This window comes from Rissa tridactyla, chromosome 4 (assembly GCF_028500815.1).
Source record: "Rissa tridactyla isolate bRisTri1 chromosome 4, bRisTri1.patW.cur.20221130, whole genome shotgun sequence".
Classification (NCBI taxonomy): Eukaryota; Metazoa; Chordata; class Aves; order Charadriiformes; family Laridae; genus Rissa; species Rissa tridactyla.
In genome coordinates, this window is record NC_071469.1 from 48,916,041 (window position 1) to 48,939,958 (window position 23,918).

Sequence of the window (23,918 nt, forward strand, 5' to 3'; positions counted from 1 at the left end):
ACAGTATCAGCCTCCAGGGCCCTACCATCAGTTATGTGCCACAGCTTCATTGAATTCAAATGAGTTGCCATTTCCATAGGGTGAAGAGTTTGGGGATTTAAAAGTTTCCATCTAGTCCCCATCTCCTACTCTCTCTTGCAGCATGACTCTCTTAACACAGTGTAAATAAACGTAGCTCATATGAACTGATAAAGGCTAAAGTGTTGCCTTGTCAGAATACCTGGAGAAATTAGCACTGCCCCTCGGTTAAGGAAAACCACTCTCTGTCAGGACTGCCAAACCTGGGCACACATACAGGGATGTAGACAAAACTCCGGATACTCAAAGAAAGTAAACATGAAAGTAAACGTGCCTCCTTCAACACTAATTCTCAGGACATACGTCACAGAGCCCAGATCTTACATTCAAATGCGAGGAATTAACATTAAATATACTCAAAAAATGTATTTCTATACAAACTGGGATGAAACTGAAGACATTATTAGATAACAAAGTAAGTTTTCTAAATAATATTCATTCATTTTAGAATAATAAGCTATTTCAAAAGCTGTATAGTGCTTTAGGTAGAGAAGCTACTTCTAGAGTTGTTTGATACACAAAGAAAATTATTCTGCCTAATTTCAGAGCACAGGGTTTGAAATGGCTCAACAGTCTGTTCTTTAGGTGATGAATAACATTAAACTACAGGCATAATTGAGGATTGATAACTTGATTGCTCTCATCAAATAACAATTTTAAACTACAGCAAATGTTGGCTAAGAGAAATATTTTCTAAACACCAACTTACTCTTGCACCGAAGAGGGACGCTAACTTGCTTAACAATATCAATGTGTTACAAGGCATAGAGTATTTACCCGTTCTTAAGTCCTACTTCAGGCAGAAAGTAAAGACCTACCAAACCTATGTTTTGATCCAGTCCAGTGGATGCCATTTAGCTGCAGGGAGAACTTAACCACGTAGGTAGCATACCTGACTTTGCATCCAGACAGCAGCCATTAGCTCACCAGTTCCTACCAACAGGTGAGATGTACCTGGGGTGGGCAAACTTGAGGAATTCCAGCAAGTCAACCCAGAATCAGGTCTGCGCTGCTGACTGCTTCTCTGTAACAGCAGAGGTTTGAGAGGTAGCCCTCCAAGTAATATTGTTTAATGCACTACGCATTGACCTAGGAGCAGTAGCACCAGAGTGAGTGCTGCACATGGTGCTACTACACTCTACTTAGTGTAGCTTTGCAACTCACTTACATTGTGATTACAACAATCTGGGTCCAAATCTTTGGACCAGTTCTTCTGGGTATCAAATCTGGCAGTACAGGCCTAATTTTTAAAGATCCTGACATTTTCTGTCCCACCTGAAATCACTGGAAGCCATAACTTAGTGTGCTAAAAAGAAAAAAGAAACTAAGAATTTATTAGCAAATTCTGAAAGTAATGTTTTTCGTCTCTTTGTGTCTTTTTTCCTGCCTACGACACAGGTAACAGTTTTAAGCCAGCAGGGATGAAGGACTGTTAATATTCAGGTAATGGGCAAGCTTCGACCTGGCTGGTAAGCCTCATGGCTAAGATGTCTCTGTTGCTTGCCTTTGTCTGTCTTGTCTACATGGATAAAGAGTTAGGATAAAGTCTGACCACAGGGTGCATTGCAGAAGGGAGCCTTGGCCCTCTGTTCTACTGGACACTAGTATAATTCAAGTAGTTATATAAATAATGAAACTGATTGCTTCATTGGAAAAGACTTTGCAACCTATGAATAAAAAGCAATGCACTACCCCTTGGTGAAATGAGTACTACTCGGAGATCCTCATGAAGTGCAGCTTTCTCATTTGTGTACACACAGCACACACACAGCTGCCTTTCCATTAAAGAATCCTGTTATGTTGTTACTTAGAACATTGACCACTACTTGGGCGGGAAAGGGGAGACAAGAGAAAGTGCAAAAATAACTGCTCACTGAATCTCTCTGCTCCAGTTGGAACCTCTCAGATCTTTCATGTGCTCTGTGTTCTTTTAAGAAAGATTATTGTTTTTTCACAAACTTAAAGCCAGTGATTTAGTATCATCTAATAGCATACCATTTCTGAAAACAAACCAGCACTGTCCATGTAACACAGGCAGCTTCTGATTGTCAAAGATCTTTATAATACCAGTTCTTTTCCCCCATCAGATGTTTCACAGAACTCTGTTCCCGCAAGGCTTCCTTTAAATCTGTAGCAATCTGAGGCTCTGGATCTGCTGTGTGCCTATGCCCAACAATGCCCAAGGCGCCTCTTCACTTCCAAACTCCATCGGGTTCTGGATAAATGATCCTAAACGTCAAGTTTATCCGTGCATCTCTAGAATGATATTCCTTAGGCACTCGATGCTGTAAGCAGCATTAGGAAAAAAAAAAAAAAAGAAAAAGAACAAAAGCATAAGCTTCTGTATTTAAAATACCGGTGATCAAACAATGTAAAAAGCCTTCATTTCCTGTGATAGTTTATTATCAACATTTCTAAGCATTTAGGTAAGGCAAAAACTTCATGTTCTAACTGCTCAGGGCCACTGAAAACAAAAGGTCTCTGTAGATTACTGTAGACTTGTTAAATTAAGTTGCAACTTATTTATATTCCAAATTCCTAAATTGATTTTGCTCTTTCAGCTGCAGGCTGCAGTCTTCACTGCTGAACTTTAATGCTGGAACATCTGAGATGATTACATCATTTAGCACTTGAAAAAAAGCCTATTGTTTCTGTGTGTGCTTTGAAATTCTGAGGCAGACAGCAATATTAATGTGCTGGGAAACAACTGTGTCACTGGAAGCAGAATGTCCCATACCTTTATGGAAGTGTCTCCTGCATACTTGGAAAACTGCACTGCAAGTAAAGCACACAGATGGTGTCGAGTTCTCACCTGCCAATCCTCCTGGGTAGCTCCTTCCATCAGCAACAGAGTCCCGTGATCAAGTGGGATTCTTAGTCTTTCCACGTAAGTATAGTCTCCATTCTCTTCCTAAAAAGAAATGTCAGACACTGAAGAAGTAGGCATGTGCATTTGGCAGAAAACCAGCCCTCTATAGCAGAGCTTAAAAAGCTGTGAGGTGAGAGGAGGAAAGGAAGCTCTTACAAGATCAAGAAGTCTAACTAAACCTCTCTGTTACATATTTGATAAGTTCAGGAGCTAAGCATTTTAAGGATGAACAAAGCCATTGCATCTCACTGCCTGGACAACACAGGTGAAGTTCAACAACAAGTTCTATAACTTTATTTTTAAGTTATAGAAAGCCACAGACAGCTTGAAAGTGTAAAGTGGATAATAAATGTCCTCCACTGAAAAAAAGAGTATGACAGTTTCTGTCTCTACATTGTACAAATACAGGATTAACCTTGTTCCGAGTATACTGCCTATAGCGAACAGCCTGAATGCATATTTGTTATTGAACCACTGCCTCTAGAAGCAGACACACCAGGGTTTTTTCCAAAGAGATCATCAAATCTGTTGTTTGTTCTTGAAAGAGAAGTCAGAAATGCACAAAAACTACAAAGAGATGAGAAAAAAAAAATTAGGCAAGGTCTGAGCTTCTAAAGCATGATGGTGTTCCTTTAAGGGACCATATATCTTAGGCAGTTGCTGAAAATGCTTCAGACTTTTTATTTTTTTAATTAGTTAGGCAGTGTCTTCTCTTCCAGTTTCTTATAATGGTTGGTGGACTCCTAAAAATCACTCCTGCTGAGTGATTAGGAGGAGGCACGACATTATTTCAGACCCAACTGAAGGCAGCAATTATTCCAGACTCCACAAAATCTGTTACTATCAGAGTGGCATTTGTCACATTTGTCATGTAAAAGGAAACTGTACTTTGGAGGGGAAAATAAAAAAAAGAGATGAGAGGTCACAACTTATGTCACTTGTTAACAGAAGCAGATCACAAAGAAGGCGGAAACAATACAGGACAACTGAGACTGGGAAAATGGAATTACCACAGTAAGATTTCACCCAGTTTGAGGTGAAGGTGTTAGTTACCTCACACTGACAGAAGACCCACATTTCTGAAACGGGAACAAACATTACAAAATCTCCAGGCTTCAGCTGTATGTTGAGTTACCCAGGAAAACTAACGGGGCTCTGCACAGACCTGACAGTTAGATGAAAACATTAACAGGTCATAAAAGGGCAGACATAGTCTTTTGAGAGCCATTAAAAAGACCCAACAGCTCTCATCCAACACATTTTAACACTTTTACAAAAACTCACATTTTCAAAAAGCTTAACTAACTTCATTGAAGTTTAATTGTGCAGTGGCCCAACTTGATGCAGTTCTGTCTTTTTAAGTTCATGGCTTGCTGAGAAGCTCAAAATAATGACACAAAGTATCAACTACTGAAAAAATTATGTCCTGGACTTAAAACAAAGTTTGATTTTCGAAAGAACAACTGGGAGTGTGTGTGTGTGTATAAAAAAGACACAGATAGAGTGAAGACTGCAAACCCTCTAAAATGCAGGAGACCTTGGCAGGGAAAAAATCAATTCCCAATAATAAAAAGCATCACTTGATGTAATTGACTAATTATTCACACCATTGACACTTTATATTCAGGTATGCAACTAGAAATCACAATGTGACAGAAGACGACTCTGGAATCAGGGAGTGCTGAAGGCATTCACAATCACCTGTAATATGTATTCTTTGGAAGGACAATGCGAAACATATTTTTAAGTTTCTAAAATTATTAGCCATTAGAATGGCTATATCATAGAATTGTTATCTTTCTCTGCTAAAAGTAAGGTATAACACCAGAAACATTTTCTTAAACTTCACAGGAAACAAGGAAAAAAATTTCAAAAATAGGTATTATAAACATGACTGCTGATGAAAAGCAGAGAAATACCATTGCACGGCTGTTTTCTATTTCACTGGATTACATCATTTCACTTTGCGGATGGATTAACAGCGGACTTATTTTTATCTCTTGCTCATCTTGATTAAAAAGGAATTTTTCTAAGATAAATGATTTAGGAGAAAACATCCTTTTGGCTTAGAGAATTCAGTATGTAAAAGCAGTAGTTACTTTCTGTTTTAAATGGGGCATCTCTGAGCTTAGTTTTAACTTAGAAAAAGAGATTTTTATGTCAAATGGTTTTGCAGAGACGGTGAAGTTAGACAAGAAGTTTTTACTGTCTTACATGTCGTTACTAACACTGTCCACCACATCTCATTTCAGAACTTTTCTCTCTAGAGCTGATGTTAGACACAGAGAAAACTTAGTTGAGTTTCAGAGGTCAAGGATTTTATGAAGGAAATTTATTCTTGATATCTAAGGACAAAAAGAATTTTTTTAGAATACTGATAACAAACATGGAAAGAAATGCATCAGGTAACTTTTATATGGTCACTTCCTAACTCTATACATGTATTACAGAACCACCTGCTTCCAAGAACAGCCCTAGTAAAGCAACTCTTCTGCTTCTTAGTATATTAGAATTTTCATCATCTTGAGTTGCTCATTCAATACAATCCAAACTTTACACTGTCTGCGTACACTGACTACAACTATTTTTTTTATCCTTAATTCAAGTAACTACAGTTAATAAGTGAGGAAAGCTCTGCATGAGTTGATGGGAAGCTGTGAATATAAAATCTGTAAGCACTACTGGACTACATCAACTTTTTTTTCTTAAAATGGTATCAAAATCAAAAAGGTAAGGAAGAGAAATGTTCTAGTATAAATCTATATAAATCACCTAAGTTTGTTTCTTAAGTCTCAGGCAAGTTTATTGAGACAGTGGAAAGCAATGGCAAAATATCAGATACAACCACACAACTGGTACAAATAAACAGAAAAGGCAGTATTTAGAAGAAAGAATGCTTAAAAGAAAAACTGCAGCAGGTAAAGTAAAACAGTTTCTGGCAGTATGTTAATTTCCATTATAAGTCTCCTTAATTCCAGTGGAGAATCTACTCCTGAAATGTATTTGTAGCTTTTTTTACACGCTGAAATCTTACTAAGAATTATTTCTACTTATCCACAAGGGATGCTTGTTGATGCAGATTCAAATAGGCTATGCGTGTCTCTACACCCTTTCACCATTACGATACGATGAACACTTACTCATCCAGTACAGTACTCACCAAAAAAAAAACCCACAAAGAAACCCAAACACAAAACCAGAGAACTGACCCTTTCCTTCCCCTCACCCTAGAACAATCTTCAGGAAACAGAAAATATGACTTACATCTAAATATTTTTTTTCTCTTTTTCATTTTTTGACAAGGAAAAATGCAGAGAAAGGATAAAAAGATTTCCTTTTGTGACGGTTTCAGAGTGGCCTATATAAACACCACCAAATTCCTACCAGACAAATGCCAAAATTCACACAAACATGCACCAAAAAACCAACCCACCAACATTACCGGTATTCTTTGCAGTTAGAGAAACAGGATTTTATTCTCTAATAAGTTCATCCACATTTCAAAATGTAATATGGAAAATACTTGTAGAGATAGGAACACGAACTGAAGTCTCTGAAGGCTCTGATCTAGTATTCTTCAATAGCACTACAAGATGTTCCCTGACTTGTGGTGTGTACTGTTTTGTATCCAGTACATGATCACACACAGGCAACCACTCTAGGGTTGGGTTTTTTTCCAGTACCATTTATCCACAGTGAGCTTCTACCATAGTATTTCTCATCTTGCATTTTCATTCCGTCTTTCATCTCAAAATACTTAAAAGCACTTATAAGAACAGAGGGAAATGAAGGCCTTTGAAACTCTGGACTCCGAAATACTAGAATGTTGGCCCTCAAAGAGGTTTAATTTTGTGAGGAAAAGGATTTACTTTCTCTTTCCCTGCTCAATGAAGACTAACTCTGGAAAACCCGATGTACTGATACTGGCAGATTATAAACGAGGGGGAGCCTGAATGCCTGTGATGACTGTTAATCTGAATCCCTTTTCCCTAGACTACTTTCCTCTTCCTGTAACTTGCTTTTGAGCAAAGTAATGCTCAAACTTCAAGTACCTACAATCAACTTTAACTTTCTCTTAATGAAAGAGAGAATGCTACATTACAATAGAGTATGAAAATTACTTCTTTGGTGGTACAGCCTGAAAGGTTGTAATTTCCATCAGAGCCTCTTGTAACTCCCACTTGGCAAAGCATCTAGTGTCATAGGATGTTCTCAGAAAATTGCAGGCTTTGGGAATGTGCGAAGAATACGTAATGTGTCCCATATAATTATTAAGTATGAGTTCCCTTGGGTACAGGATGCAGTTAATAGAAACTTATTCAAAGATCACACTGCACATGGGGATCATAACTTAGAAACAGGTATGTCACACTTGCACACTTCATAGGTAACAAGACTCAGCTAGTCAGAAATATCAGGTCAAAGGCACTGACGAAAAAAAACACGCGGAAATCTTGACGGATGTATCTATAGAAAATCATCCATCTCAGGAAGAAAAGGGAAGAAATCGTGCAGGACTGATCAAAGAAGGTGGCCAATTATGAATGGCACAGATTGAATTTCCCCCTTTGCTCATAGTGGGTGTCTTTTCAGAAAATAGAAAACATAACAAAAAGACATCTTACTTAAGAACTGGGTTTAATTTTTAAGAGTGAAACTGCAAAGTTTATACTGAAATCTAAATGGCTTTGATTCTCATCCATCGAAGGGGAACACATGCAATTTGAGAAATTAATCTAAGCAGCATTTACAGTTTCTCAGAGGAATGAACTTTCCAGCTGACATTCTATTATCATCACAGTATCAAAGATACTTACTCATGCTATGCCCACTGATACAATGCACTGGTGATGTGATCTCATGCTCATGGACCAGGATTAAAATCACTTCAGACAACAAAGAACTTACAAATTAGAGAACTAGTGAAAAATAAAAATAATTAATTTGTTTTCTTGTTCAAATTCTGACCTTTGCTGTTCACGACTAGCTGACGCAAGGTGGCTCTTGATGGGCAGACTGTATGCTGATGTACTGTCAGCAGTTTTCTAATAGGCTGATAATCATCACCTTTGCTTTCTGCATTACTTACTCAGAATAAATAGCAGCATAAGAGGACAGCAAACTTCTTCCCAAAGTTAACAAAGACTACACATGCAGAAAAGACATCTGAAGCAGGATACACCAAAATGAGGCCTGTCTTCTCAACCCAGGAAAGCACAATTCCTTTACTTGGATAAATATGAATTGCAAAATTTAAGTTTTACATTGGCTTATAAACACAGCATTCCCAAGCACAGCTTTTTATCTAGAAAGAGTATTCACTACTGAATCACCAACTAATTGCTGAAAGGATGTTCCACACATGGCTCCTTATCAAAGTAAAAGATCTCTCTTTAGTTTGTGAAGTATGATATGACAGTTTAGTATTTTATGGAAAAGAAATCATCTCCTTCCCTCTGTTCACTGTCCCTCAATCTAAACACACACAAGTCAAAACGCAAACATTATTAAGAGGATTTTTACTTACAAGAGAAGTCAGAGCTACTCTTCATCCTGCATACATTATGCATTATACAATGTTTGCTTGAGTTTATGAAAATGGTATCAACTCTTTGGTTCATTTACACAGTGCAAGTCCCCTTCCACCACCGCTGATTTCATTTTAAGTAACAGGAAAGGCCCTTATTTGGGCAGGAGAGTGCCCAGGTTGCAATTTCACTGCAGTACTATACCGCTGCATATTATTAGAGTGGTCCCGTTCCCATCTTCATGATGCCATGTTCCATGCGACAGATTTCTTGATCCCTACGCTTATTCCACAGAACTTGACAAGCTGTGCTTTCATTAACTAGTATTAAACACTTAGTAATTAAGTTCTCTAAACAGGGGGAAAATACTAAACATATTAGTAAATATAGGACTCTCAAAGTTATATGAACACTCACAGGGGAGGGTTTCTTCCTCATCTCAAAGGTCCGGGTAGCACCAAAGCTGAGCGAGGCAATGACAGGATTTTTTCCCAGTGATGGTTCATCGTCACTGTGCCAGTCTACACTATCCTTCTCATTTCGGTAGAGGTTGCAGAGAAGAGAGTTGAAGGTATAGCCACTGAACTCTTCAATGCGCTCCTTAAGCATGGTCAGCAGAGGATGCCACTGTAATCAGCACAGCAGAACAGTAAATACAATGAAAGCAGGCCAGCAGCAGATAACATAAGACACAAAGGGAAAACTACTAAGAAACAAAATATACTGCATTTTAATCACAATAAACTCGAAATCAAACAAATGCCTCTGAACAATTCTGATATTTTTACTAAAGCTGAGGAATGGGCTTTCTTCAAAATATGCAAATGTTACCTATTGCTCAATACTAAATTATCTCTTAAAACTATGAAGAGTGTTATATAATGCCTTTCATACTAATGTAGCCAGCCACCCCAATTAACTGAAAAGTGAGAAAGCAGCCAGAGTGAAATCTACTTGAACTGACCACGAATTGGGAGTTCTTCACTAAGACAATAGGCATGCAACTTCTCCCATGCATACCTGTTTTTTTAACCTCCTGGCCAAGCTGGAGGAGTTTAACACAGGGCTCTGATAACATCTGAGTTACTTGGCCATTGCTGGCGGGCATAGTGCATCCAGAAAGTTGCAATCAGTGACTAAATGACACGCTATCAATTGCCTGCAGCTGTTGACACAGAACAAGAGACAACACTGTCACAGCACGGCCCCCTGTGCCCCGCTCTGTTAGTACAGCTTGTTGAGCCTGACTCATCACCTCTTGGGGTTTTGACTTCGACATGGTAACTTTTCGGTGGTTCACAAAACCAGTGTCACAGGCCCTGAATTTCATCCTTTCCTTTGCTAACATCTTGCTGAGCCCATAGCCCACGGCAGCTCTGCACATTCCATTACAACTCAGTCCAGTGAATCACTATTTAATGTTATAAACTCACATCATAACTTTCATCTGTCAGACTGCTTTTAAGTACTCCACGTGTTTAAAAAAAAACAACAAAGCAATGTAGGCCATAATTTTTGCCCATTATATAAGCAGGAACAGAGATCAAGAGAGGATAAAGGACTGATTCCAAGCCTCCCAGTGCACCACTGGCAGAAGGAGGAACAGACAGCAGGAATTAGTTCCTAATACCCACCTCTAATAATCAAGTCTAAACCACTTTCTTCCCATGCTTACCCATGTTTAAGGGTTTTTTTTTTACCTATTGGCTACACGGCAGGAGCCTCAACACACCATCTTCCTCTATTAGAGGTATTTCTAGCTAAGTCACCCCTTCAATGACTAAGCATCATGTGAATAATTAATGAGACATAAAGACAGCTTGCAGCTGTGGGACATGTGGCTGCTCATGGCTTGGACAGGCATACTCTTTGCTGGGTAAAAACTGGCTGGAAAGCCAAGCCCAAAGCATGGTGGTAAATGGAGTTAAACCCAGTTGGCAGCAGGTTACAAGTGGTGCTCCCCAGGGCTCAGTATCGGGACCAGTTCTCTTTAATATCTTCATCAATGATCTGGCCGAGGGGATCAAGCGCACCCTCAGTAAGTTTGCAGATGACACCAAATTGGGTGAGAATGTCAGTATGGGATCTGGACAGGCTGGATTGATGGGCCGAGGCCAATGGTACGAGGTTCAACAAGGCCAAGTGCCGGGTCCTGCACTTGGGTCACAACAACCCCATGCAGTGCTACAGGCCTGGGGAAGAGTGGCTGGAGAGCTGCCTGGGGGAAAAGGACTTGGGGGTGTTGGTTGAAAGCCGGCTGAATATGAGCCAGCAGTGTGCCCGGGTAGCCAAGAAGGCCAACACCATCCTGGCCTGTATCAGGAATAGTGTGGCCAGCAGGACCAGGGAAGTGATCGTGCCTCTGTACTCAGCACTGGTGAGGCCCCACCTCAAGTACTGTGTCCAGTTTTCGGCCCCACATTACAAGAAAGACATTGAGAGTCAGGGCTGCATCAGAAGAACTGGCCAGCAGTTCAAGAGAGGTGATTCTGCCCCTCTACTCTGCTCTCATGAGACGCCACCTGGAGTCCTGCATCCAGCTCTGGAGCCCCCAACATAAAAATGACATGGACCCCTTGGAGTGGGTCCAGCGTAGGGCCACAAAGATGATCAGAGGGCTGGAGCACCTCTCCTATGAGGACAGGCTGAGGGAGTTGGGGCTGTTCAGCCTGGAGAAGAGAAGGCTCTGGGGAGACCTTATAGCGGCCTTCCAGTATCTGAAGGGCACCTACAAGAAAGCTGGAGAGGGACTTTTTACAAGGGCATGTAAGTGATAGGACAAGGGTTAATGGCTTCAAACTGGAAGAGGGTAGATTTAAATCAGATATTAGGAAGAAATTTTTCACTATGAGGGTGGTAAGACAGTGGAACATGTTGCCCAGAGAAGTTGTGGATGCCCCATCCCTGGAAGTGTTCAAGGCCAGGCTGGATGGGGCTTTGTGCAACCCGGTCTAGTCAAGGTGTCCCTGCCCATGGCAGGGGCCTTGGAACTAGATGATCTTTAAGGTCCCTTCCAACCTAAACCATTTTATGATTCTATAATTCTGGAGCATGTCCAGAGAAGGGCAACAAAGCTGGTGAGGATTCTGGAGAAGAAGTCTTATGAGGAGCAGCTGAGGGAACTGTGTGTGTTTCGTCAGGAGAAAAGGAGGCTGAGGGGAGACCTTATCGCTTTCTACAACTACCTGAAAGGAGGTTGTAGAGAGGTGGGGGTTGGTCACTTCTCCTAAGTAACAAGTGATAGGACAAGAGGAAACAATCTCAAGTTGCACCAGGGGAGGTTTAGGATGGATATTAGGAAAAATTTCTTCACCGAAAGGGTTATCAAGCATTGGAACAGGCTACCCAGGGGAGTGGTTGAATCACCATCCCTGGAGGCATTTAAAAGACGGGTAGACGTGGTGCTTAGGGACATGGTTCAGTGGTGGTTTTGTCAGTGTTAGGTTGATGGTTGAGTTGATGATCTCAAAGGTCCCTTCCAGCCTCGACAGTTCTAGGATTCTATGTAGGGAAATCAGTAACACAGTCCAGAAAAGCTATAGCTTCTAACTGGGCTGCGTAAATGTGCACTATGTGCAGGACATACAATGTAATGACAGAAGAGTCCAACAAGAATTGCTGAAAGCACTTTTCAGTGACCAAACAGGACTAGATTCCTTCAGTTCCTATCACAAAAGTATTTACTGCTAGAAATGTTACCGTATGGTGAATTTTTACAATTCATTGGAAACACCACTACAAACCTAGAGCAGTGGAAGTAGTTTTGTTGAAACATTACTGTGTCATCGACCACATCACCGCTTACAAAGAAACATTTTTCTAATACCAAAATTCATTAGGCACAAGAACTGGATTTTACGTAGCAGTGCTGCTATCACACCCAGACTTACCGAACAAAAAAGGAGTCGCACAATTACTCCTACAGATCAAGCATCCAAGGCAAGTAATTGGTTTTGTCCAAGCTGTGCACTAAATTACATTTTACTTGGGATATTTTTGTGGTATAAACCCTATTCTACAGGTAAGGACTGTGCTCTTTACACCATCCACTGCTTCTTCTAGGCTGCAGGAACTCCCACCTACAAAGCTAAGTGAAATGTCCAGAGTGCCTGTGTGCAGTCTGCCCATGTATCTGCCTACGGGCAGTTTCCAGCCAGTGGGAGGGCTGGCTCCCAGCTATGCAAGTTTGCCAGTGCATCTCACTTGCTGCTGGAGTTTGTTTCTCTCAGTAAAGGAGAATTATTCAAGCATAAAAGACTGGATCAGCACGCATGACTAATTTAGGCCTTGTACCTCTTGTATGAGAAAAGCAAACCAGTGGCCCAACAAATGCTAACTCTGAACTTTATGCAAACTGAACTGAAATCATCAATTCAGGGTATATAGGCTGTATCCAACCTCTGAGCAGCACCAGCTTCCACCACAGGCAATTCTGAAATGGATTTAAATATCAGTGTACAGCAGAATAATCTTGGAGGGGCACTTCCAATCCATAAAACCGTTCAGCTTTTAGAAAAGTCCATTTAAAATATTATTCCACAAATGACTACACAAAAAAAAAAGCCTATTTTCCCACCACAAATTCCATAGGTTATAGAATTTTTGAACTATGGTATTTTTAAGACTACAAAATCTTCACAACTCATCTTGTTAAATAATGCCTTTCCACTTTTCCCAAACTGAGCTTTGCTAGGAGGTACCCACCTTTGGCAGCAGTTCTGGGACTTGGGACACTTCTCTCTCATGCTACCCAGCCTTCAACAGTCACATTTAATTTATGATTCAGAACATTGCAGCCTACTGCCATGGAAATTTCAAACAAAGCAATACCAAGAGACAGGCTGATAAGACAACAAGATGGAAGCCAGAGAGAGAGAGTGAATATGAACAAAACGTCAACAAGTCACTCAGAAGGTTTTTAACCCTTCTGAAATAGCGTGGGAAATTATGTCATACTTTCTGGACTTGCTGAGCAGGCAGGTTTTGTGTGTGAATTTCATAGCACTCACACAGGAATCAACAATATGCCTAAATTCTCATTTAAGCATTACTGAATCTAACTGTTTCTGAAAGTAACTATTTCAGTAATTGATATCTACAGTGAAAAACTCAGTAAGACAGCGTACAGTACAATTTCCAATATAAAGATGCACAGAGTAAGTCACACAGAACAATTTAGTTTTGTCCAAAGCTACAGTGACCCAAAAGCAGAACATTAAACTCTGGAGTTTCCTTTTGTCACTCTTTAGTAACTAAATCATGCTCCTCTCAGTCAATCCACTCATAATACTTGTTTTATCAAACTGTCCACATTAGACTAGAATCTATTGTTGATCACAAATGAAATGCTCATAGATACTCCAGATAAAAATAGAGGATGGAAAGAATTTTTGTGTCTCAATCTCTGCAAAGGATTTCTTTGTAGATGATAATAAAATAAAACTGTAAACATATACATACGTTTGGGTTTGGCTGCATTGTCATCCTGGAGTACGTGTAAGGAAGTTCCCCATACCAGGAGGTAAGCCTTGGTTCCTCAAAAGATACTTCTAAAAAAAAGAAAATCAGGAAGACTTTCTCAGTTGCCTTATCAAAGGGCTTGAAAATGGAAAGATGATGAGAGTCTGCCAAGAAACTTCATCAAAAAGGGACTGTCCACTCACCTAAAGTTAAAATGCAGCCCCTTTAGAATCCACAGCCTTACATAATGAAATCATGTGAAGGAATGAGATTATACAAAGGCAGGCCTGTCTGCAAGAGGAATTACTTCACCAAAATCTCAGAACCACATCAATTTTCTAATCCCTATGCCAGACAGGGCAGGGCCTGGACAAGTTAAAGATAGCAAAATGAAACTGAAATTTTATTTATAATTCTGGCTTGGTTTATATTCTACTTCTTCCAGTGCCCAATACACTGGCATAAGTTGCAAGATGTATCCGCTGGAAAGGATGAAGTGGAAAGGACTGCATCATCAATGGGACATTACAGAGGCAGAATGTAGCAAGGCTGGACAAGTAATACTTTGTCAAATATGCGTGTGCTCTGTAGTGTAATACAAACATCAAGTTAAAGTACTTTCAGCTTCTGAAAAGACTATCTTGGTAGCTATTTCTCACGCTTGACAGGTAACATTCTTCATTATACTGTACCTTTATTGCAAGCCAATAAACACATATGTTGAAGACATTTTCCGGCCCTGTCCAGTAACTACTCCAATATATTATCTTATATCCGTTCCTGACTGAAGATAAATTTAGCTAGAACAGGTGCCCCTTAGTGAACAAATCCAGAATAGCAGTCTCCTCACTCACTGCATACTGGAACTAACAAGCAAAGACAAGAGAAAAGAAACGTGCTCTGCTGGGATTTCAAGTGAGAGGCAAAAAATATTGCTGGCGACAGAAACCTCAAAGAACACAGTTTCTGCAGCATCACTGGGAGACAGTATGAAGGAATGGAGCACAGACTTAATCTAAAAAAAGAGTGGGAAAAAGAAGCGGAAATGAAGAGGAGGAAGTAAAATTCAAAGATTTTTAAGACAGGGAATTTTAATTTGCAAAGATCTCATTTAATTGGCAATTGCAACATGGTGATAAGAGATTATAAAAATATGCAGCAGTACTCTTCAGATATGCGTGGAAAACCTGGCAGGAAATATGTAAAGGAGTGGAAATATGTAAAACTAAAAATAATGATAAACAATTTTGTTATGGAAATGACCTGGGAATGACCTGAAAAGTTGGTCTACACACCCCTTACCCTGTCTGATGTGAGTTCTCTGACCCCAGGGTATGTCTTGGAGGAGTTGTTCAAACATCCAGTCTGCTTGTTCTGAGTCAATAAAGCCAGGAATCAAATGAATCCTAAGGAAGAAAAAGATAAAGAAAAAAATTGAAGGAATATACACTTCTATATGTGCTTTGATAAAATATTCTAATTTCCAGGGTTCCCAAAGGACCTAAGAACAGCTGTAATAAATCAAATCAAAAGTCAAAGCCCAGTATCCTATTTCTGACCACAGCCAAAAGCAGGTGTGAAACAAAGAACAGAAGGTAGCAGGAGCTCCTGATGAGTCTTCCCCTCACCAAACACATTTTTAAAACCTATAAAAACATATGACACCAACAATATTCTACGAGTCACACAATCAGCCACAGACTGTGACAAATGGCATCTTTCTGCTTGTTATTAACTTCCCATTTGATAAATTAGATAGCCCTGATTATGGTACTGCAATCAACATAAGTAAATAATTGCTCTTTATTCACCACCTCAGAATTTGACAGCCCTTTATCACTACTGCCATCCTATCCTCTCTTTTCCAAGCACAAGAACCCTAAAGTATTTAACCTCTCCTACTTTTTATATTTTCATATGTACATTTTATATCCCGACTCTACTAACAGCAGCATTCAAAAATTCCAGCCACTGTGGTGGGCTACAGAGTAGGAATGCTGTTCACAAGAGGTTACTCTCACAACTATTCAATGCTCCTAAGACATTACAGTAAGAATATATATATAGTAAAGGTACTAAAAGAGATGCAAAATACAATTATTAACTTTCCAGGTATGTTCTATTCCAGCAAGCTATTATGAAAACAAACTCCAGAAAATGACAGAATAACCCATAACCCATCCGGCTGTGTATCTTTTCTCTTTCCAGCTAGTCAAAGCTTTTACTTTTCAAATTGGTATAAAACTTTATCTGCAGTTTTAGAGGAAACCAAGACAAAAGCTTTGAAATAAATACATAAAAAGTTACTACGTCCGTGGCATTTCTTCCTCTATTAATAATATCTATCAAATTCAGAAGAAAAGGATTAATATTGCAGCTAAGTCAGCAAGGTAAAATAAAATGCATTTTATTTAGTAGGAATCACAGAAAAAGTAGGTTTTGTTTTCAAGTGTCCTGAAGCTGAAAAATTAAGGCATAGCATGTAAGCAAAAGGGACAACCCTAAAGTTACGAAATCTGCCTAAAGTTAAATGCTTTTATTAAATTAATTTAAAACAAGTCCAATTTACAGCTAAAAGTTTTTGGTAGCTCTTAACTATACAACACAGACATCATGCACTTGCTAACACAGGAATACCGATCCAAATTTCAAGCAGCAACTTAGTCTGGATTGTGAAACAAACGGACGACGCAGCCCCTTCTCCTGATTCCGGACAAAAACAGTAAATGCAGTAAGCACTAGATGTTAAGAGGTTCATTTTTCTTCTCTTCAGTGCTGCTCAGACTGCGTAAGTCCCTGCTACCTGATACTCAAAGTATTTCCAGAAGTACTCTAAACAGAAGATACACAGGAAGGGCAATGTGCACCTGCTAGAGCCAAAACACTCTGCAGAGACTAGACTTCAGAAAGCTGAATAGTACCGTGTTGTTCTGCAACAGCAAATTACAAGTTTCAAAAAAAAGTGCAATTCACTTACCTAGAAATGCCAGTTGGTACTTTGCTGAGCTCATACACACCAGGCTTGCTGAGGATGTAAGAAAGGAAAGAATCATCAGATGGACAAACAACATGAAATTATCATGCAACATGGACTAGAACCACTGTAAACCTGGACTAGGGAAAGTATTCTTTAAAAAGGAAAAGAAAAAAAGCTTTGCACTACTAAGGGAAGCACTAATGTTCTGGAGGCAGTCTGAGGTCAGAATAAGGCATGAAGGGGTGCTGCAGAAATGAGTCTGCGTGTACTTCCTGCCTCTCGCTCTCATTTCACCAAAGACTCAATACACAGTCTTAAGACTCTAGAGATATGTAAATGAAGGATGTCACAGGGAATCTAAAGGGGATAGCCATACAAGACTGCACCCTAAACCGTTATGTTTGCATTTACAGGTATACAAAGAACATGAGTGTGACTGAAGATGCAAAATCGAGTTTTTAGTCAGATGACCGATACCACAATTCTGCTAACAGCAATGTGTTCATCAGCCTGTGTGACACAGAGAAACTGAGTTACAGGTACCTGAGCAGTATAGTAACTATTGTAGCTGGTACAGAGGGTAAACGGTTCTTCCCTGTTATGAGTTGCATTGTCATAAAGTATTATTTACTCCTGTACCAACTGCCTGCTTCACCTAGTATCTCATTTTCTCCTCAGCTAGCTCCAAACTTTATACTGCTTAGAGCACTCCAGGAGCTAATTGCTCTCCACCATTACGCGCCCTCAAAACTGTTCACCTACTCATGAGATGATCGCATATTGTGTTTTGCACTGTACTGAAGAAAGTTAAATACACAGAAACTTCCAATCTCTTCCCTACTGCATATGCAGAGCATAAACTGTACTATATTACTGACAGCACACTGTTGTGATGACAATGGCATTTCAGTCTTGTTTCCTCTGTATTTTTTTTATTTGTAAATAAGTGTAACAAATGAAAGGTCAGTGAGCCCTTAGAACACTTTTAACACACTGGATTTACTTAATAACTAGGTACTATGTTATTACTACTAATTATAAACAACATGCAAAGAACATATGGCTCTATCATTCACACTGAAATGGAAAGTTAAAACATAAGCAAATCTCTTATCATCTGGAAGTGCTTCTGGGAAATTCCGTAACTATTTCCAGCAATATTTTTCATGACTCTTGACAGAAACACTTCTCACAAAGTAGTTCTACTTAATGAACAGTTCACTACCACTCTAGCAGTGGGAGGGCAGCTGAACATCTCATCTGAATTATGCCTGCTCTGCACAAATACCCACCTAGCATCAACATAAAACCAACATACAGCGAGTCAAAAGATGAATCTGTAACTTGCCTCTTAGGAAGCACTCAGTAAGAAAATTCTACCACGATGACCAAACTGAAACAAATTTAATTTTCAAAATCTGTAACTTCATCATACACCACCACACCTTGTCACGTTTCAAGCCGAGGTTACTCTGAAAAGATCCCCATTTCAACACAAAGGGTAAGTGATCTACAATGTATGAATATCTAGCTTCACTATGATGTTTAGTAGCAGCTACTTTTCCAAGTGTTCAGAGGAAGCACTGCTTGAGTTGCCATACCAACTCTATTCCTGGATAACAGTAACTAATTTCCAGCATAATTTACACAGGGACTGTTCTAGGAAAATGTATGTTGCTAACCGAAGGACGCGTATTTGCAGTTCTCTGGATCCAGAACATCCAATTATTTGTTCTTCCTGGCTTATACAGCTACACCAAAGCTATAAAAACTAGTTGACAGAGACTTGGACTCTCCTGATTATAAATTCAGTTCATGATAAAAGGGCGGAAAGTCCACATTTTGTACTGAATTTTCTTCCAAAGGCATGGCAGTTGTAAGTGGAGAAGGAACTCTTTTTCAGCAGATTCCCAGAGACCAACAGGACAGAAAAACCTCACAAAAGACAGTTATGTCAGCAGCATACTCACTCTATCACACCCGCCTCAGGAACTTTGCACTCCACCTGAAAGGTAACAAGGTAACGTGGTGAATATTAAAGTACCTGGCATGCTCTAGTCAAACAGAACTAATTACCATCTCTAGTGACTCTATATAGCTACATACTGTTATGTCAGTGAGAAAAACATACCTCTGGACAATTGGTAAGCAGTAACAACCCACCCACTCTCTCCATGCCCCAGAAACTCTCAAATGCAGCTACCGCTGCAGGCGGTTTCTAACAATCAACTGCCCCCTAATGGACATTCATTTCTAAATTATTAGGATTATTACAACAGTTGCTATTTATTAACTGCAACAAAAAAAATTCTTATCCTTACATTTGGAAGTAAAAACCTACAGCAACCATAGGAGGGATGAACAAATCCCAAGCCCCAAACAATGAGCAAAATACAAGACAGACCAGACATAGCAGGAGCTGATGCTTTAAAATTATCTGTACAGCTTGAGATAGCTGGTTTTTGTTAAAACAAACACAGTAGTTTAATCCAGCCTGGATTATGATTCTGGTTGTCTCAGGGATTTATGCTTCTTGTCTCTGAGCTCAGCGGAGCACTGAGACGCAAGGAGGTATCGAGCTGAGCAAGCAAGAGGGTCAAAATATAGTACTATATAGACATCAGGGCTGTGCCACAGAGAAAAGAGAATCTTCACAGACCATCTCCAACCTTTCTAAGCCAGGAAGACAGCCTTTCACACACTTCTGCCTTGGAAAGAAGTGTTCAATAGTTGTTTTTGTTTTTCCCAAGCAAGGAACTGCCCTCTCACTGCACAGACCACAATATCCTTCATCTGCTCACAGTACATAAAGCAAAGTCTATAAAACAAATCCGATGCTCTTTGCCTGTAACAAATAAGACAGGTATCTCAACTGAGGGAAAAAACAGAGCTCAAGTCACACATGGGACATTGCATCATTCTGAACATTTAGGAGGAGAACATACTCTTTTGGCTCTCTGAAAAAAAGTCAGTTATGAACAGGTACATAATGAAAGTCTGAGGCTAAACAGAAGGACCATAACTTTCTGTTTGCCATGTATGCAAGACAATTGCAAACTCTGCTTGGTAAAAGCCTAAAATTCATCTCAGCTGAGTTCTCAATTTGTTTTTAAACACGAAATTATAATCTCAAAGTCTGATAATTTTTATCATTTGAAGCTTAATAAAAGATGAGATTCTGCTAGTTACCGTGTAATTTTTACCTCTGATGGCTTTTCAAAGACAAATTGCTTTTCAGTGTGAGGCTGATCTCTTCTGTTCCATGCCGGTCTGGCACCTGCAGGGGCAAGGCTGGTGGCCACAGCTGCCTTAGGTGCTAAAGCAAAGAGAAAAAAAAAAACAAAACACATGAAATAGAATTTCACCATATAAAAATTACAGTTTGGAAGAACTTATGGAATAATTCTTCGAAGTATTCTCCTCTGCTTGGCAGAGACTCTGGGAAACAGTCAAACCTACGTTACGTAAGAGTTAAAATTGCACAGAAACCGGAACTTTTAAAAATATATTACTTATTCATAGACAAACAAAAATGAAAACATAATTTTATCAGAAAGATTATCATACAACCTTTCAGTTCTACCACAAACGCCTATCACATGCCAGCAGAAATTTGCCCAAGCAGCTAAACCGCTTCCCTCTGCAATTTTTTTTAGGAAACAAAAAGGCATTTCTGGGAGAAAAACACTTTTATTAAAACAAGATTTTGAGACTAGTGAGAAAGTATGGAAGAGCAACTCAGGCATACCACTTCATGTGTTTTATTTACAGATGTAAAAAGGCTTAAAAATGGGCCTGAAACAGAGGAGTGGAAAAAAAAAGTAAAGTAAAAGTCTTCACTCTGTATAATTGAAAAGATTGGAAAAACAATTTTTAAAAATCCCCTTAGGAATAGGTGGAACAAAATGTACCTGTCACAGAAAACTTACAGGCTACATACACAAGTAAAAACAGTTGGCTAATTTTTTTCAGGATTAAAAAAAAATCAGCTTGCCTGGAACGCTCAGTCTGCAGAGAAATTGGAGCCTTCCTGGGTATTGCAATCAGGCAAACAGAACATAGTGTTTTGACCACATTCACAAAACAAACCAGTCCTCCTTGCAAGTCTGGAAACCCACACAGGGCTCTCCTGCCTCTGCACTCTTTAAAGGTTTCATACAGAACAATGACGTTAACTCCAGCCCTTTCAACTAGCAATCTTTATTGTGCAATGTTTTCGCTGTGAAAAGAGAAAGGAACACACGTAATAATTTTATGAATACAAAGTGACCAATAGTTATTACAGAAGTTAGCTCCACCGAATTCTATTCGTCTCGTTTAACTTGCCCGAAGACAACCGTAGAACGCTTACCTAAGCGTATACATTAGAAACACACCTACGCACATATGCAGCTGACCCTGTGTTCTGTGTCCAAAATTGCTACAACGTATCCGTGACATACATAAAAATTTTACTTGAAAACTGGTTTGAACACCTTAACGTTAGTTATGTGAAAAAACCGGCCCACCGCTCAAGGCTCCCTGCCACACACAGCAGGCTCAGAAAAAGCATCCAGGAGACGCGTCCCCGTGGCTTCCCCTTTGCCGCAGGTGCACACACACACCACGGGCACCCACGCTGCGCCTCGGCTCAGCAAACAGAGGGGTTCAACTCAACTTCCAACTGCACCTCTACAGGCTTTCAAAGCTTTACCCGGCATTTTTCGCCTCGGCCCACACCAGGCCCACGGCGGCAGTTTTCTCCACACCGCCTAGAAGGCCAGGGCAGCCCCGGCGCTCCCCTCCGGGAGCGGACGAGGCCAGGGCAGCCCCGGCGCTCCTCTCCGGCGGCGAACCGCTCCGGCGCTGCCGGGGATGGGGCTCACCAGCGCCGGCCTCTCCGCCGCCCCGCGGCCTAAGCAGAAGCACCCTGGCAAGCCCCGGACACCCTCTCGCCAGGACCTGGTGGCCGCCGCCGCCGCGCCCCCGGGTGCGGGCCCGGGCCTTACCTGGGAGCTGGGCCCTGCCTGCCAGCCGGTCCGCCGGTGCGCCGGCCCAGCCGCCCTGCACACGGGCCCGCTGTCGCCTCTCCGTCATGCCGCCGCCTCAGCGCCGGCGTGGCCCGGCCCGGCCCGCCCCGCCGCTCCTCCCGCCTCCGCACGCCGCGACTGGGGTTCCGCTCCGCTCCACGGCCCAGGTCCCGAGGGACCCGTCCGCAACAGCGGCTGCCGGCTGGGCCGAGCCTGGCTTTCCTCCCCAGGTGTAGGCGGCCCCCGAGGAGCGGGGGCACGACCGGCCCGCGCGCAGTTTTCAGTCGGCAGTTGGAATTAAAGGTTTTCTGTCAAAACGTGGCAGTTCTGACAAGGAGGCTGCTTTTAAGTAGCTGCTTAAATTACATCTACATTTCCCCACCTGTGGAAAGAAGCAGAATAGGCTCATAGTTACAACTAACGAGGGATAACAGAACCGGCTCCCCCCACAGACCTCAGCCCCGTCCTGGCCCAGGCGCAGGGCACGGTCATGGCCGCAGCCCGGGGCGGTGCTGGCGGCTGCTGGGCCCCACCTGCAGCCGCCTCACCGAGCTGCTTCTCCTCCCTCAGCCCTGTGCCGTTCCTGGGCCAGGCAGCCGGCTGCCCGGGGCCTTACCACCCGCTCCTGGCAGCGGTGGTTTCCTTCACCAGGGAGCAGGCTGGCCATGGGGAACGGGCCTGTGCCGGTGGCGTACGGCAGCAGGGAGAGCTGCCCGGTTTTTCACATCCAAAACAAGGGAGGGAAAACTCACTCCAGCTTTTCACAGAATGGCAGGGGTTGGAAGGGACCTCTGGAGATAACTAGTCCAACGCCCCTGCCAGAGCAGGGTCACCCAGAGCAGGTGGCACCAGAATGCGTCCAGGCAGGTTTGGAATGTCTCCAGAGATGGAGACTCCACCACCTCTCTAGGCAGCCTGATCCAGTGCTCTGCCACCCCCAAAGTAAAGAAGTTTTTCCTTACATTTAGACGCAATTTCCTGTGTTCCAGTTTGTGACCATTGCCCTTTGTCATGTCACTGGACACCACTGAGAAGAGCCTGTCCCCATCCTCTTGACACCTGCCCTTTAGATACTCATAAGCATTGATGAGATCCCCTCTGTCTCCTCTCCTCCAGGCTGAGCAGACCCAGGTCTCTCACCCTTTCCTCATAAGAGAGGTGCTCCAGACCTCTGATAATCTTTGTAGCCCTCCACTGGACTCTCCCCCGTGGTTCCTTGTCTTTCTTGAATGGGGGAGCCCAGAATTGGACACAGCACTCCAGATGTGGCCTCACCAGAAAAGAGTAGAGGGGGAGGACGACACCCCTGGTCCTCCCTCCCCTCTTGCATTGCATCAGTGACAAAAACAGGCTTCGGAGCAGAGTTGCAAAGAGACAGTAAGAGTACCACAAGGAAACCCAACCCCTCCTGTCTTCTATCACATGCCCAGGATACTTCACAGTACATCGGAAGCTATTGCAGACGCACATCATCTCAGTCGCTGCAGTGAGCAGACATTCAAAAAAATCAAAGTCAAGGCAATTCAGGTTAGAAAGCGATTCCCTGCTGCAGTTTGGAAAAAAAGAGACCTCAGCGGAAGCCTGAGAGCGGGAACCCCAACTGCAGGCTGCTAGCACCACACACAGGGCAGCGGGGACATCACCACAGGCTCCAACAACACCCCTGCCAGATCCAGCCTTGCCCGGGCACCACTGCTTCAGCGCCAGTCAGATGTGTGTGCCGTTCCCCTCAGGCATATCTTTCCAAACACCTTCAATAGTTAGAAAATTGTTATTTGGAAATAACTATTTCTTACTCATAGCTTAATTAACAGTTCTAGTTAATAGTTTCTTTTGTGTTCCAGTGATTTAAAAATATCTTTAAAATAGATAATGGCCAGGAAAACAGAGTAATAAAAGCTTTGGTTTTGGCAAGTAAAAATACTGTAATTTTCACTGCATTATTATATATGATAAAGGACAATCAGGCATTTGAATATACAGGCAAACATTTTAAG

General features: G+C 41.5%; 1 protein-coding gene across 2 annotated transcripts; it reads right to left on the reverse strand.

Annotated features, from left to right (window-relative positions):
* Positions 1-418: 418 nt before the first annotated feature.
* ALKBH3 (alkB homolog 3, alpha-ketoglutarate dependent dioxygenase) lies at positions 419-22,370 on the reverse strand. 2 transcript variants are annotated; one of them, XM_054199644.1, is made up of 9 exons: positions 21,901-22,362; positions 20,116-20,228; positions 18,883-18,917; positions 16,913-16,960; positions 15,238-15,341; positions 13,936-14,024; positions 8,893-9,102; positions 2,891-2,989; positions 419-2,363 (listed from the first exon to the last, which is right to left on the reverse strand). In XM_054199644.1, exons 1-9 carry the CDS (start codon positions 21,986-21,988, stop codon positions 2,271-2,273), a joined length of 879 nt encoding a protein of 292 aa, XP_054055619.1. In that variant the 5' UTR covers positions 21,989-22,362; the 3' UTR covers positions 419-2,270. The 2 variants fall into 2 exon arrangements, 1 of the variants encoding a protein (XP_054055619.1); XR_008466105.1 differs by lacking the exon at positions 419-2,363 and adding an exon at positions 4,001-4,112 and having other exon boundaries at positions 21,901-22,370.
* Positions 22,371-23,918: the final 1,548 nt, after the last annotated feature.

Excerpts from the sequence above, each read along its gene's own strand:
- ALKBH3 (XM_054199644.1), bottom strand. The coding sequence starts at position 21,988 with ATGACGGAGAGGCGACAGCGGGCCCGTGTGCAGGGCGGCTGGGCCGGC. Across the intron at positions 16,961-18,882 it reads CCTGAGGCGGGTGTGATAGA|CAAGCCTGGTGTGTATGAGC; the intron begins GTGAGTATGCTG and ends TTACATCCTCAG. Across the intron at positions 2,990-8,892 it reads TGAGGAAGAAACCCTCCCCT|GAAGAGAATGGAGACTATAC; the intron begins GTGAGTGTTCAT and ends ATTTCTTTTTAG.